Source organism: Prionailurus viverrinus, chromosome A1, assembly GCF_022837055.1.
Source record: "Prionailurus viverrinus isolate Anna chromosome A1, UM_Priviv_1.0, whole genome shotgun sequence".
NCBI lineage: Eukaryota > Metazoa > Chordata > Mammalia > Carnivora > Felidae > Prionailurus > Prionailurus viverrinus.
The window spans coordinates 138,210,875-138,224,003 of NC_062561.1; the positions used below are offsets into that span (position 1 = coordinate 138,210,875).

At 36.9% G+C, this 13,129-nt stretch overlaps 1 protein-coding gene across 1 annotated transcript in view; it reads left to right on the forward strand.

Annotated features, from left to right (window-relative positions):
• The first annotated feature begins 1,348 nt into the window (after positions 1-1,348).
• TNPO1 (transportin 1) overlaps positions 1,349-13,129 on the forward strand; it is a 58,071-nt gene continuing 46,290 nt past the window's right edge. The window contains exons 1-5 of the mRNA XM_047853667.1: positions 1,349-1,480; positions 1,614-1,727; positions 4,489-4,564; positions 8,696-8,845; positions 12,569-12,675. Coding sequence (XP_047709623.1) covers positions 1,623-1,727; positions 4,489-4,564; positions 8,696-8,845; positions 12,569-12,675 — 438 coding nt within the window. The 5' untranslated portion in view covers positions 1,349-1,480; positions 1,614-1,622. The remainder of the gene's footprint in view (positions 1,481-1,613; positions 1,728-4,488; positions 4,565-8,695; positions 8,846-12,568; positions 12,676-13,129) is intronic.

Below are 13,129 nucleotides of genomic sequence, written 5' to 3' on the forward strand. Positions count from 1 at the left end.
CACAGCAATACAAGGGAGTACTATCATGTTTTTAAAAAATACTTTCAGTAAGTATTTAATATATGAAGTTGGGCAAGAAACAGCAATCCCATTATAAAATATAAAGTACATACAAGCACACAGAATAAAGACTGGAATAAAAACATTATAATATTAATAGATATGTTTAGATGATCGTTGTGGGGGGGGGAGGTTTGTTTTAAGTAAGAACAGTTTTTTGCATTGCGTCATTTAGGAAGTCCATAGGAGATGGTGAGCAAGCCACATTACAGGATATTAACCAGAAAATAAGGGTGAAGGAGAGAGGAAAGTTTTAAAAAGAAAGGAAAAAAAGGAAGAAGGAAAGAAAAACAGTGCTAACTAGAGACCTACAGTAAGGTCAGGTAATTTTAACCCCTACTAGGGAGGGACTAATTTCATTTGTCAAACCATCATGTAGTAGTAAAGCCTTATGAAAAATTCTCTTTCAGCATACTCAGTTTGATTTTTACAAATAATTTATGCTTGATACTTAAGTTTTGTTTATGTCTAAGCATTTAGTTTTAATGAAACTGTGTCACTGATATAATAGTTTCAACTGATTGTAGCAAATGCAACTCTTAGTAGCTTAAGAAACCTATACTCTGCCGAGTCTTTGCTAATTAACTGTGGTAATTTTGCTCAGACCTTTTTGATCCCTAATTGGCACATGGGGTCAAATATACGTCCCCAGGTTGGCTAGAGAACCAAATGAGAAAATGTATGTGAGAACACTTTAATAGAATTAAACACCATCCACTTATAAAATTACGTTACTTGTCTTGTTTTTCCTTCATCCCAACCAAAGCCCTTAGTTGTGAAATGTGGTTATTTGAGATGTAATTTATTTCAGTTAAGAGTTCAAAAGTTTAAGTTTATAAAAGAATGCAGTTTTTTTCAATCACATGCAAATGTAAATGCAGTATTTGGTGTTTATCAAGATGTGGGTTGTGATTGCAATATATTTTTAATGTTTTAGACTAAATATTAGTGCCAGTTATATCGAGTTGAAATGTAAGCATTTTTATTTTTTCTAAGTATTGTTGAATTGTCGGGGGAATTACCAGGCTTTTCCCTCTATTTCAGTCATTTTCTATTATTCACCATGTTACCTTACAATAACTAATACCCCATATCAGATCTCTTCAGGTGTTTCTCCGGGGTTTTGATAAGGACTCGACTTCTGATTAGTCCTTAAATCAGTAATAAACTGTACGGAACTCTAGTTAGGTTGGGTTGGAGAAAAATGCGTGGCACTAGGACCCAGGGGGCTCCCGTGAGCGGATCTAGGGGCCAGATTGCAAATTCGCGGTGACTCAGTCTGGTCGGCTCCTTGCGCTCGGCGGCCGCGGCGGCAGCAGCAGCAGCAGCACCAGCACCAGCAGACGTTGGCGGCCGAGCTGCTAGGATCAGTTCCCCCGGGTTTCGCCGTCCGAGACTTCTTTCGGGGCACCCCAAGCAGGTCCGAGGCGTGTGGGGAGCAGAGGGGTCGTTCTGGCGGGGAAAAGGGGGTTGCTCGGCGCGGGAAGCCCTCGGGCCTGTGCACGGAGAGTAACATTTGCTCCGTCTCTTCCTGTGTCTGGCTTTATTTGCAGCAAACCAAGATGGAGTATGAGTGGAAACCTGACGAGCAAGGGCTTCAGCAAATCCTGCAGCTGCTGAAGGAGTCCCAGTCCCCAGACACCACCATCCAGAGAACCGTGCAACAAGTATCCTTTCCGAGGCCTTGCCGACGCCCGCGCAGCTCGCCCCGCGCGGGGCCCGCTCCCGGCGGCCGGGTGGCTCCCGCCGCCCCTCCCCCTCCTCCCGCTCCCCGGATCCCTCCGCCCTCCGTCCGCCTGCCCGCCCGCGGGGAGAGGCCCGTCCGCCGCCGCAGCTCTTGCCCGGCGCCTCGCGCACGCGGCCCTCGAGCCCGGGCCCGGGGTGTTGCCGCGGCCGCCGGCTTCCGGCCCGCGGGAGGCGGGGGCTCCCGGCCGCCGCCCGCGATCGCTACATGTGCGCCCGCCCGGCCGCCACGTCCCCGCCCGCCCACCGCTGACCTGCCCATGGGGCGGAGAACGGCGCGGGCGGGCGAGGCCCGGGTGCGGCGCGGACCCCGGCCCCCCGGCTCCACACAATGCGCCCCGCGCCGAGGGGGCAGCGGGTCGAGCGAGAGTCCGGGTGGAGTACTCTGCGTGCCAGACGGAACTCGCCGGCCGAGCGTCCGACCAGAAATGGGGTGGAGCTGGCGCGGGGTTTAAACTGCCGCCGCATTGGGCCTGGGGTTTCTTCAGGGCCCTTGCCCTAAAAGTGCTGGAGACCTACAAGTAGGGGGTCCCAGGCCTCACCCCAGGGCTGCTCGTGCTCACACCTGTTGCAGGCTTCCTGGCTCCCGAGTGAAATAGTCTCTTTGGCTCAAAAGGTTGACTGCTCAGGTACCCAATGTTTAAGGAGTTTGCTGGGGTAGCGGTCATGTTGCTGTGATTTTAGAGACCGAAAAGGTTAAAAGCAGCAGCAAAACCTCTGTTGTGTTTTCTATGGTGCCCTGAACTGTGGGCAAATAAATATCGGATCATTGGATCCGATAAAGGAGACAAATTTACTCACCCAGTCATAAATAACCTTATCCCTGTTATGTTGAGACCAAAGAAGTGAATTCTTTCAACAATTTAAGTCTGCTTTTTTGCAGAAAATCTCTTGATTTTTATTGTTAGTCAACAGCAAAACTAGAATTTGGTAAGTAAGCCCTTTAGGGCTTAAACATAGTAACACTTGTAAACATGAAATTATATACAATTCCATGAGAAATTCTGTTAAATAAGTGTCGAAGTACTGCATTGCTGTAACTTAAAACCTTTAATAGAGGAGGAAGCACGTAGCTTCTTGGTTAATATAATACTGCTCATTTAAAACCAAAGGGGATAATGCCAGTACCAAGGGAAGGGTAGAGTTTTGGGGTGTGTGGGTACTTGTATCTGAAACCCTGTGGTGGCCCAGTCTTAATTTGTGTTGTTATAGCTGTAGGAATGATAGAAGTTGATATTTATTGAATTAATTATGGATATTGTATGACACAGTTATTTCTTAAGGGAGCCAAGGCCATAACCACCTTGTAATTTTTTTCTGTAGCACTATAGATTCCTGTTTTGGTACTTATTTATTAAATACCTTTTATATGCCTGGAACTGTGCTTAGGCTAACCATCAAATTTATAGTTTATTCTGGGTGCCTGGAGCATAGTATGCCTTCTGCAAAAGAAACAAGTTAAATTTCAGTAAGCGAATAGTATTTAAAAATACCTATTGCTTTATCTTTTCTAAGTGCCTAATGATGGATGATCTTGTTCCTTTGTGACCTTAGGAAAGCATTTATTTCATTGTTGTTTTTGTATAGGCCTAATTACCTCTTGCAAGACCATTAATAAAATTTGGATAGAAAGCTCGAGTAAATTTGGATAGATAGCTCAAGTAAATTTTAGCAGGAAATATTTATGAAAAATTACCACATAAGTATGCTAGTCTTTGCCATTGACTAAAGAAAAACCATTGGTTTTTTTCTTGGTCTAAGAAAGTAGACTTTGGAAATTTTGTAGAGAATGCTTTTGCTAGTTAATCTGACCGCTACCTATTGAGGGTATTCTAGTATGTAATAAATAGCTAATACAGTGTACCTAGAGTTTGTATCAGGGATTTAATTTAAAAATAAATTTAGGTCTGCTGAATAAAAACATTTGAATATTACTGTCTAAGAAAACAATTAGTGTTAAAAAAAAAAATTAGAGGTTACGAGAGCATGAAGAAAGATATAATAGAGTATCATGCCACTGTTGACTGCCAACAGAATGAAATACTTGCAAATTTATGTCACTGGAAATGTTAGATCTTGGGGAGGGGGCACAATTGTGGAACTGTTGCATTTCAGTAATTTCATACTGACCTTACATAATAAGATTTGATAACAGACTTGTGTTTAAGTGGCATTTAATATTCAGTAGAATGAGTCTAGTAAATGAGTCTAGTAAAAGCATTTTTGATTTCTAAGTTGAAAAGCCATTTTATAAAGTTCTGTAAATGATCTTTAAAGACCTGTTTTCATTTCTTTGCGATGCTTTTCATTTTTGTCATTATTTCTATACGTAAATACCTTTCTGGTTAAGGTTTTTAAAGTTCAAATAAAACATTCTCTTTTGAAATTTTTTTTTTGCTACGTTGAGCATATACCCTGTTCAGAACTTGGCTTATGTTGTATTGAATATAATTGATATAAAGTATTAAGTTTAATGTTTCAGCCATAAAGCACCAAAGAGATTTAACATAACCATTAGTGCATTCTTGGAATAGTGTATTGATGGTTTTAGTAAGAAAATTTTATTCTTTCTAAGAAAATGCAAGTTTTAAAATATCACAAATGGGATTCCTGATTTTAGATTGAAAATGCTTAATTTCTTCCTTAGATACATTGAGAAGTTTCCTTAACTACTGTTTGTTCTAGAAACTGGAACAACTCAATCAATATCCAGATTTTAACAACTACCTGATTTTTGTTCTTACAAAATTAAAATCTGAAGGTAAGTGAGGTTTGTATTGATAAAACTACTTGGAAATGTCTTCAAGATATATGAAAATATACTGAGAGTTATTAATTTCAAAGGTTTGCGTTTTATAGTAACTACTGGTTTACAGATGTGGAATGGGCAGAGAGATTTAAGAGTCCACTCTAAAGTTTAATTTAGATCCTTAATAAACATTCGATTGTTAATCGGGTGTTTTTATCATAAACTCCTTCATATTTTGTGAATGAAAAGAGTATTACGGAGTCTACTTTGGTATTTTGCTTGAATCCTTGTACATGAATGTCATAACAGATTGAATGCAGGATTTACTCATTAACTGAATATGTGTGGATTCATAGAAAACAATTCAAAGTTCATATAACCAAAATGAAAAATCACTTGTCCTGTCACCCAGAGAGAATTTATTATTATTCTTGATTAATTAATTCTACAGTCTTATATGGCTATTTACTATTTTAAAATTTAATTAAAATTGGGATCATTCTCTTTATAAACTTTTGTGACTTTTTTAAAACTTCTAACTATATATTAAACAGTATAATGAAACTTTATTAACTATTCTTTGACAACGATTTTATTTAAAATTTTTTAATGTTTGTTAATTTTTGAGAGAGAGAGTGTGAGCTGGGAAGTGGTAGAGAGGGAGACACAGAATCTGAAGTAGTTTCCAGGCTCTGAGCTGTCAGCACAGAGCCTGACATGGGTTTCAAACACACAAGATCATGACGTAATCCGAAGTTGGACATTTAATTGACTGTGCCACCCAGGCACCCCCAGTCTACAATAATTTTAAACTTAAATTACTTTTGTGGCAATTCAAAGCATGAAAACTAGTTTTATTTTTAAATGATATGGTCATTTTATTGTATATTATGTCAGTGTTTCCCACTAGACTTTATTCATTCATTTCTCAAATATTTATTGAGCACCATTTCATTTCCAGGCTCAGGGGCAATGAAAGTGAACAAAAAAATAAGAATTTCTGCCCTCATGGAACTTACATTGTAGTGAGCTGTTTTTTATCGAGTTACCTGAATATTGAAGATTCTCTTCCTGGAACATTGTCAGACACACAAAAGGCGTGAAAATACGTATTATTAAGCAACTGATTGGCCTCTACTTGAAAGCACTATACCCTGTTCAGTGATCAGTGTTTCAGAAGCCATAGTGCAATTATTTAAAAAACAAACAAACAAACAAACAAAAAAAAACCAGGGCACTTGGAGTTGGGAAGTCTTACACTCTGACACTGATTCTGACACTGATTTTACGTGTCTTACTTTTTCCAGCTATATAATGCCCTGTGTTAGACTGCCAGACCGTCTTGTCTGTAAGGGTTAGACATCCAAGGCTCTAGTGGGTTAATTGCCTTCATGTGTAGTAAAATCTCCCTAATCTTACAGATTTTAATACTTTTATCAGATTTAATATTTTTATACAGTATAGTAATTTTTTTAGATTAATTTTGAATGTTAATTTTAGGGATTTTAATTTGTGGTTGAGGGATGTAATGGCAACTTTAAAACTTTCTAAATCTGGGTTTTAAGAAACTGAAAATTCCTTCAGCATATCTTGAAATTAAGCAACTAATATTCCTAGTTTGATAAATGTACTTGATGCTTTGTTTCTTAATATAGAAATTTATTTTTCCCACATACTAATTTGTAATCAAGTCAGTGTTACTCATTTTTTTAAAGAACTTTATATTTAGGAAATGAATTTTTCTAAACTAACTGTTTTACTTGAAAATTTTAAATTTATTTTCACCAGTTCATCTATTCTCTGTCCTGTCCATCTGCACATCCTAAGTTCCACATATTAAAGATGTTTAAAATATTCTTTCTGAAAGCTTTTCTGAGATGTTAAGAATAAATAAGTATTTTTAAAAGCAAACAATTCAAATCACGAGCGGTTGGATATAACTGCCTCCAATTTATTAGTCACCATTTTTCACAGGACACGATAGAAGCTTAACATTTGTTTAACAGTTAATATTTCTTGTGCCTTATTTATTTGGGACATGAGCTTGCTATATTCCATTTTCTATTTAAAGAAAAACCTGGCATTGGGATCATCCTATTAGTGAAGGAACGTAAATAACATCTTGAAGTGGAAATGCTTATTTAGTAATCTTTTCACCATTTCTCTTGTGAATTTGTTTACTCTGAATCATGGAGGAAATTTTTAGATCTGGAAGAGACCTCAGAGATAAGCTCATCTAATTCCCTCGCTGTACAAATCAACAAATTGAGGCCCAGTAAAATAAAGCCTTAACTTTAAAAAAAAAAAAGAAATGGATGATCAGTGGCTCTTAATGCATTTAGGAGAGAGGATATTTTTTATGTTAATGAAGATAAATATTTTAATATAGAATGCTTTATATTTTTAATTTTAAATCACTTCTACCTTGTGTTGTGGCCTATTAAAACTCATCTTGTATCATTTATTGTAAGAATGATAGTGTGTATTATAAACAAATATGTTATTTGAATTAAAACTATCTGACTGAATTATTAAGGGCTAACAAGACAAAAAGGATTATTGCTTGTCGAAGTTAAATATCTGGCTATTCATTTATTATATGGCAGTTTTAAACTTGCAAGTGAATTTAGAAGTGTTTTTGTTTCATTTTAACTTACTCATTGGAATGGGTTGTAATTGAAACCAGAAAGAAGTTACTAGATGGTGACAAAAGCTTTTAGCCTGTATTACTATGATGGCCTGAGTGGGGTTTATGAGCAAAGAAATTTTGCTATCCTTTTGCCTCTCCATATGCTTCACCATTTAATATTTCAGTGCCAATCAGATGATGGCAGCATGCTACAAACTAGAACAAGCTCATGGTATTTTACTTATTTATTTTTTCATGTTTATTTACTTTGAGAGAGAAGGAATCCCAAGTAGGCTTCGTGCTGCCAGCACAGACCTGACATGGGGCTTGAACTCAGGAACCCTGAGATCATGACTTGAGCCCAAATCAAAGTCGAACACTTAACCCTAAGCCACCCAGGCAACCCACAGCTATTTTATTTTTTTAAATAACGTGTGTAAAACAGTAGTGCTGTAATAGCATATTCTACTCACCACAACTTCATGTCTTCCAGTCCTTTGAGGAGGGTGATACTGTAGAATGCATCAAGTGTAGACTTGAGCCAGACTCCTGAGGTTCATATTTTGACTTCCTCACTTAATAGCCTTGTGTGACTTTGGCAGAGCCCTCAGTTTCTTCATTTGTGCAGTGGGATAATAATTCCTGTCTCATGGGGTTCTGAGGATTAAAAGCACACTATTTGGAATGCACTTAGCAGTGTTTAGTACCAAATAAGCATTCAAAAGATCCTAACTATTGCTAATATTGGTGGTGATGTCAGTTGGTAAAGCATCAATTACATTCTACTAGTGTTAAATTTCTTCTTAAAAATTTGTTAACACCCAGCTTTGGACTAAATGTTTTAATGTAAATTGTATTTAACTTCTGGAAGTTTTAAAATTGTTTTACCCTTTTTTTTTTTTTTTTTTTTTTTTTTAGCTCAGAGTCAAGTGAAAAACATGATATAAATGAACGTCACTTATTTGTATGTGAAGGTGATCCCGTATTTTTTGTCGACTTAATTTTTTTAATAGATATTTTTAGTCACTAATACTTTGAGATCTGTAATTTGATGTTTATATCAGGTCCCAATAAAACTTGTGTGCAGTGGCCCTATGTAAACTAAATTAACTTTTTAAGTCAGTGGTTCTCAACCAAGTGCAATTTGGTCCTCCCTTGCCACCCACCCCACCCCTGCAACATTCCAGACATTATCTGGAAACATTTTTGTTACAACTTGGAAAGGTAATACTGGCATCTATGGTCAGGGGTACTGCTCAACGTCATAGGATGCACAGGACAGCACCCGATAAAGAATTATCTGAGCCACAATGTCCATGCCAAGGTTGAGAAACCCTGAACTACAAATCATGGAGCTAGTCTTTTGATAATTATTTATGATACTTTTTTCCTGGTTATAGCAAAATTATTGGAACGTTGCAATCAATTTTTGAGTAGGAGTATTTTAAAAGTTAGCGTCCTTGATACATTTTGAAATGAAAACTACTTTGAAACTCAATAATATTTTATTACAGACGAACCCACAAGATCATTGAGTGGTCTCATTTTGAAGAATAACGTGAAAGCACATTTTCAGAACTTTCCAAATGGTGTAACAGACTTTATTAAGAGTGAATGTTTAAACAATATTGGTGACTCCTCTCCTCTGATTAGAGCCACTGTAGGTAAGTTATACTGTTACAGTTTTGCTTATTCTGTTTGTAACTGGGTGGTTTTTTGAGATGATAGGCTGTTTTTTTTCAGCTTTATTTTTTGGTTTTTTTTAAATTTTCTTTTTAAATGTTTATTTTTGAGAGAGCGAGAGAGCTCGTGAGCAGGGGAGGGGCAGGGAGAGAGGGAGACACTGAATCTGCAGCAGGCTCCAGGCTCTGAGCTGTCAGCACAGAGCCTGACACGGGACTCGAACCCACGAACCGAGAGATCATGACCTGAGCTGAAGTCGGACACTCAACTGACTGAGCCACCCGGGTGCCCCGAGATGATAGACTATTTCTGTAGGAATTTTTGTTACCCATTTCATGTTGAATTGTGAGGGGGGGGGGGGGAATTTTTCATTGCCACTTCTAAATGCTTTGGAAGTAATATTATTTATTATAGTAAAATCCCTTATTTAGTGAGACCATACTCACTGGTGGTTGGTTTAATCAAAGTTGGTTAAAATGGGGCATTAACAAATGGTGTTAATGTAGGATCACTGCCTTTTGCTTGCGTTCCTTGTTACCTGGCTTCCTTGTGTAATGCATGGAAGCTTTCTTTACACGGAAAGGAAATTTTACTAAAACAACGTAAGAATGGGACCTTAAATCATATTATGTTCTACTCTTGTTTTTAATATTTGCTTTGTCTAATTACAGCAGTTTTTTTAGTCTTTTCAGAGTGTTCAGCTTGAGTGAAAGAACGACTATCCGTTTATTGAATTAAGATGTTTAATTTTTTAATTATAGCTGGTGTAAATAGGTTTGGGAGTGAACACAACTGACTATTGGTAACATCAGTTCGTGGAAGCAGAACTAGGCAGGTGGACTCTAGAGGGGCCTAGTAATGGGCAGTGTTCAGTATGCTATGGTTACTGAGAACTTCCATAATGATTCAGTCATTTTCATTAAAAGTTCTCTACTTTTGTATTTTTTGTCTCATGGGTTTGAAAAGTGCCCAGTTCATCTTTTACTTAAAATAACCAAAGGCTCTGTGGCTTCTCTCAAAATATTAACGTCTTAAGTATGCACATTATGCACACTGATTTTACATGGGATGGGTAGAGGTCATTTCTGTTTTGACAAAAGGGAATCCCTAGTTTATTCTGATGGACCCTCCTATGCCTTTCCAGTGCTCTGCCAGCTCTTGACACTGGTAAAAAGAATGGTGAGTGTATGCCAGACTTTAAAAATTTTTTAAATCTTCACAGTACATATTAGGAATCTTGCCAAGGAAGTTTATTTGAAAAAACTACATTGCACTGACTGTGATAATTCTTTAAGCAAATATAAAATTATTTCTCTTATTTAAGAACATATGGTTGGTTTATAATTTTATTATTTTAGTGACTGTCATTTGTGTTTCAACAATGTGGGAACGTTTCTGTAGAATGAATTCATAGAAGTAGCATTACTGGGTCAAAGTGTGGTGTTTAAGCATTTAACATTTTAATAGGTATTGCTAAGTATACAAATTTTCATTCCCACCTTTGCTATATACACTGAGAATTACAATTTTTCGCTTTTTACTGGGATGCTAGGCATTAGAAGATTTTTTGGGAGTGGTTGAAATTATATGGGCCAGTTAAATTTGAATTTGTTGGTCTTTGACCATTTAATGCTTTTCTAGCAGAAGTAACGAATGTCAGCAATCTGTTAGTGCCAAATTGTAGGCTGGCATTTAATTTTTATTACTGCTTGTTTTAAGACATGGTTGGCTTTGTTGAGGCAGATCCAGAGCTTTCTCTCTCCCTCACTTCTTACATATTTTAACTTCAGGAAAGAATAAATGGCGAGAAGGAACAGCTCTACTATTGGCCTTGCTGCTTCTTGATTTTATTAGAATATTTTAAAGGTTATGTCTGAAAATGCTATCAATACATTGATGACCTTACCATATAATTTAGAATTTTTTTAGTGCAGAGTACATATTGACCAACAACTTTACATTTTTTAGCTCTTTGCCATTGAGAGCAACATTCTCAAAACTAACAGTGGAAAATTGAAAAACTGTTTATACGCCCAAACTGTAGAATTTACTACGGTAATGATCATTGAGTACTTACTGTATTTATTATGTGCCAGGCATTTTGTTTGCATATCTCACTTCTCAAAGTAACAAGAGAACACTTTTTTTTCCTTCACTTTTACAAATTAGTACTTTGAAGTTTGGAGTACTTGTAATTCACCTACTGTCAGTGTTTATACAGATCTTATGGTACTAAAAGATCTAAATCATCAAACATCCTGTATTATCTTATGTTAAATTTGCTAGGGCAGAGGAAAACACTAACACAAAACTTACTGCATTATTACCGTGTATAACAAAACTTTTGTGTTATGTATTTGTATATTTGCAAGTTCATTAACTAGCACAACTGATCTATACAACACAGTTGAAACAGTCTAGTCAGGGTGACATAATCAGTCAGCATGTGCCCCTCAGCCTTCAAGATGCAAGATCACTTTGACACTGATTCAGTTCCGTAAGTGGGAACTGTTGGAGAAGTGTGTGGGTCTTCCACACCAGAGGGATTATTGGGCACAGGATTGTTTTCACTTGATGGCTCATCTGCTTTCACTGTCCCTACCATGGTCTGTGGCTGAGATCCTAGCTTAAGTCAGAGAGCAGATTGCAACTTTCTTAATGTATTTTTGTTTGAAATTAACAGACTCCTACTCATCACCCAGTGATTAAGCACATTTTGGTATATTTCTTTCTACTCTGTAAAAGAGGAACACTTTTGACCCTTGAAGAACACAGATTTGAACTGCATGCGTCTGCTTTTAGGCTAAATTTCTTTTTTCAATAAATACAATAGAGTATTCTAAATGTGTTTTCATTATGATTTTCATAGCATTTTTTTTTCTGTAGCTTACTTGTAAAAACAGTACAATACATGTAATACACAAAGTATATATTAGTCAACTGTTTATGTTATCACTGAGGATTCAGGTTAGCAGTAGGCTATTAGTTAAGTTTTGGGGAGTCAGCAGTTATATGTGGATTTTCGACTGAGGGGAGCCAGTGCCCCTAACCCCCCGCATTGTTCAAGGGTTAACTATAATTTTTTTTTTAAAGGAAGAAGCAAAATTGTTTTTATTCAAAAACACTATTAACTACATAGTTCTAAGGAATCTAGGAAAAAAATCTAAAACCAATATGTGAATTTAACTAGATTACAGATTCCAAAAATCAATAATCAATTGTATTTCTGTATATGTACTGGCAAAAAAAAAAAAAAAAAATCAAGCCTTGCTTTCTCATCTCTTAATGGTATTATATGATGGGCAGAGATTCTTAATTTTAATGTAGCCCAGTTCACCAATCTTTGTGGGTTAACTTTAATTTTAATGAGGGGAACTACTGGTATTGTTAGAACAGGGCAACAGTAGTTGTTGCCCTTTTTGTAGTACAAAAAGAGTAGTCTTTTTGTGCAGATAATTGTTAAAATACAAAAGAGGGCAAAGTGTTGGAAAATAAGATTAGAAACATCTGATTTATGCTGTGGTTTTTCTACAGGTGTGCTGTTGTGGAAAGGGAGGTCCTGGGTGAACGTTATTATTTACATGGTGTGGAGGTCCTGGGCTGATTTGAGGCGTTTAAGTGAAAGAGTGTGCATGTGTGCATTCACATGGCAGTATCTGACATAATGCCGTCAGATTTCCTAAATGTGTATGTTTTCTTTCAAGGTATTTTGATTACAACCATAGCCTCCAAGGGAGAATTGCAGAATTGGCCTGACCTCTTACCAAAACTCTGTAGCCTGTTGGATTCTGAAGATTACAACACTTGTGAGGTAAAGAAATTTGCTTCTTACATACTTTTTCTTCTCTGTTTTTCTCATCTAGTTGTGTATTTGTAACCTTTGAGGAAAATAATTCTATGAAACACAGAACTTCAAAACTTAGAAGTTTCAAGTTACCCTTTTGCTTTACATTAGTGACAATTTATCTTACTGTTTTCTATAACGACTGTTAAGTTATAAAGGTTCTTTACTATAATTCCTACAAGAAAGTGCAATTGTTTAATCTGTGTAGTAGTTTTCAAAGATAGATTTACATTTACCAAATTTACCAACCATGATTACTTTTTTGCTTTCTCTAGATTGTTTCTGTGCCTCTTATGACATGTCCACAGTATATGTAATCTAGTTTTTATCATGTAGTAATTATAATCTCGTTTGCCACTCACTGATCAAATTAACAGCAACCTTTCCATATGGGAAAGGGAGTCTGTGTGGATTCCTCATT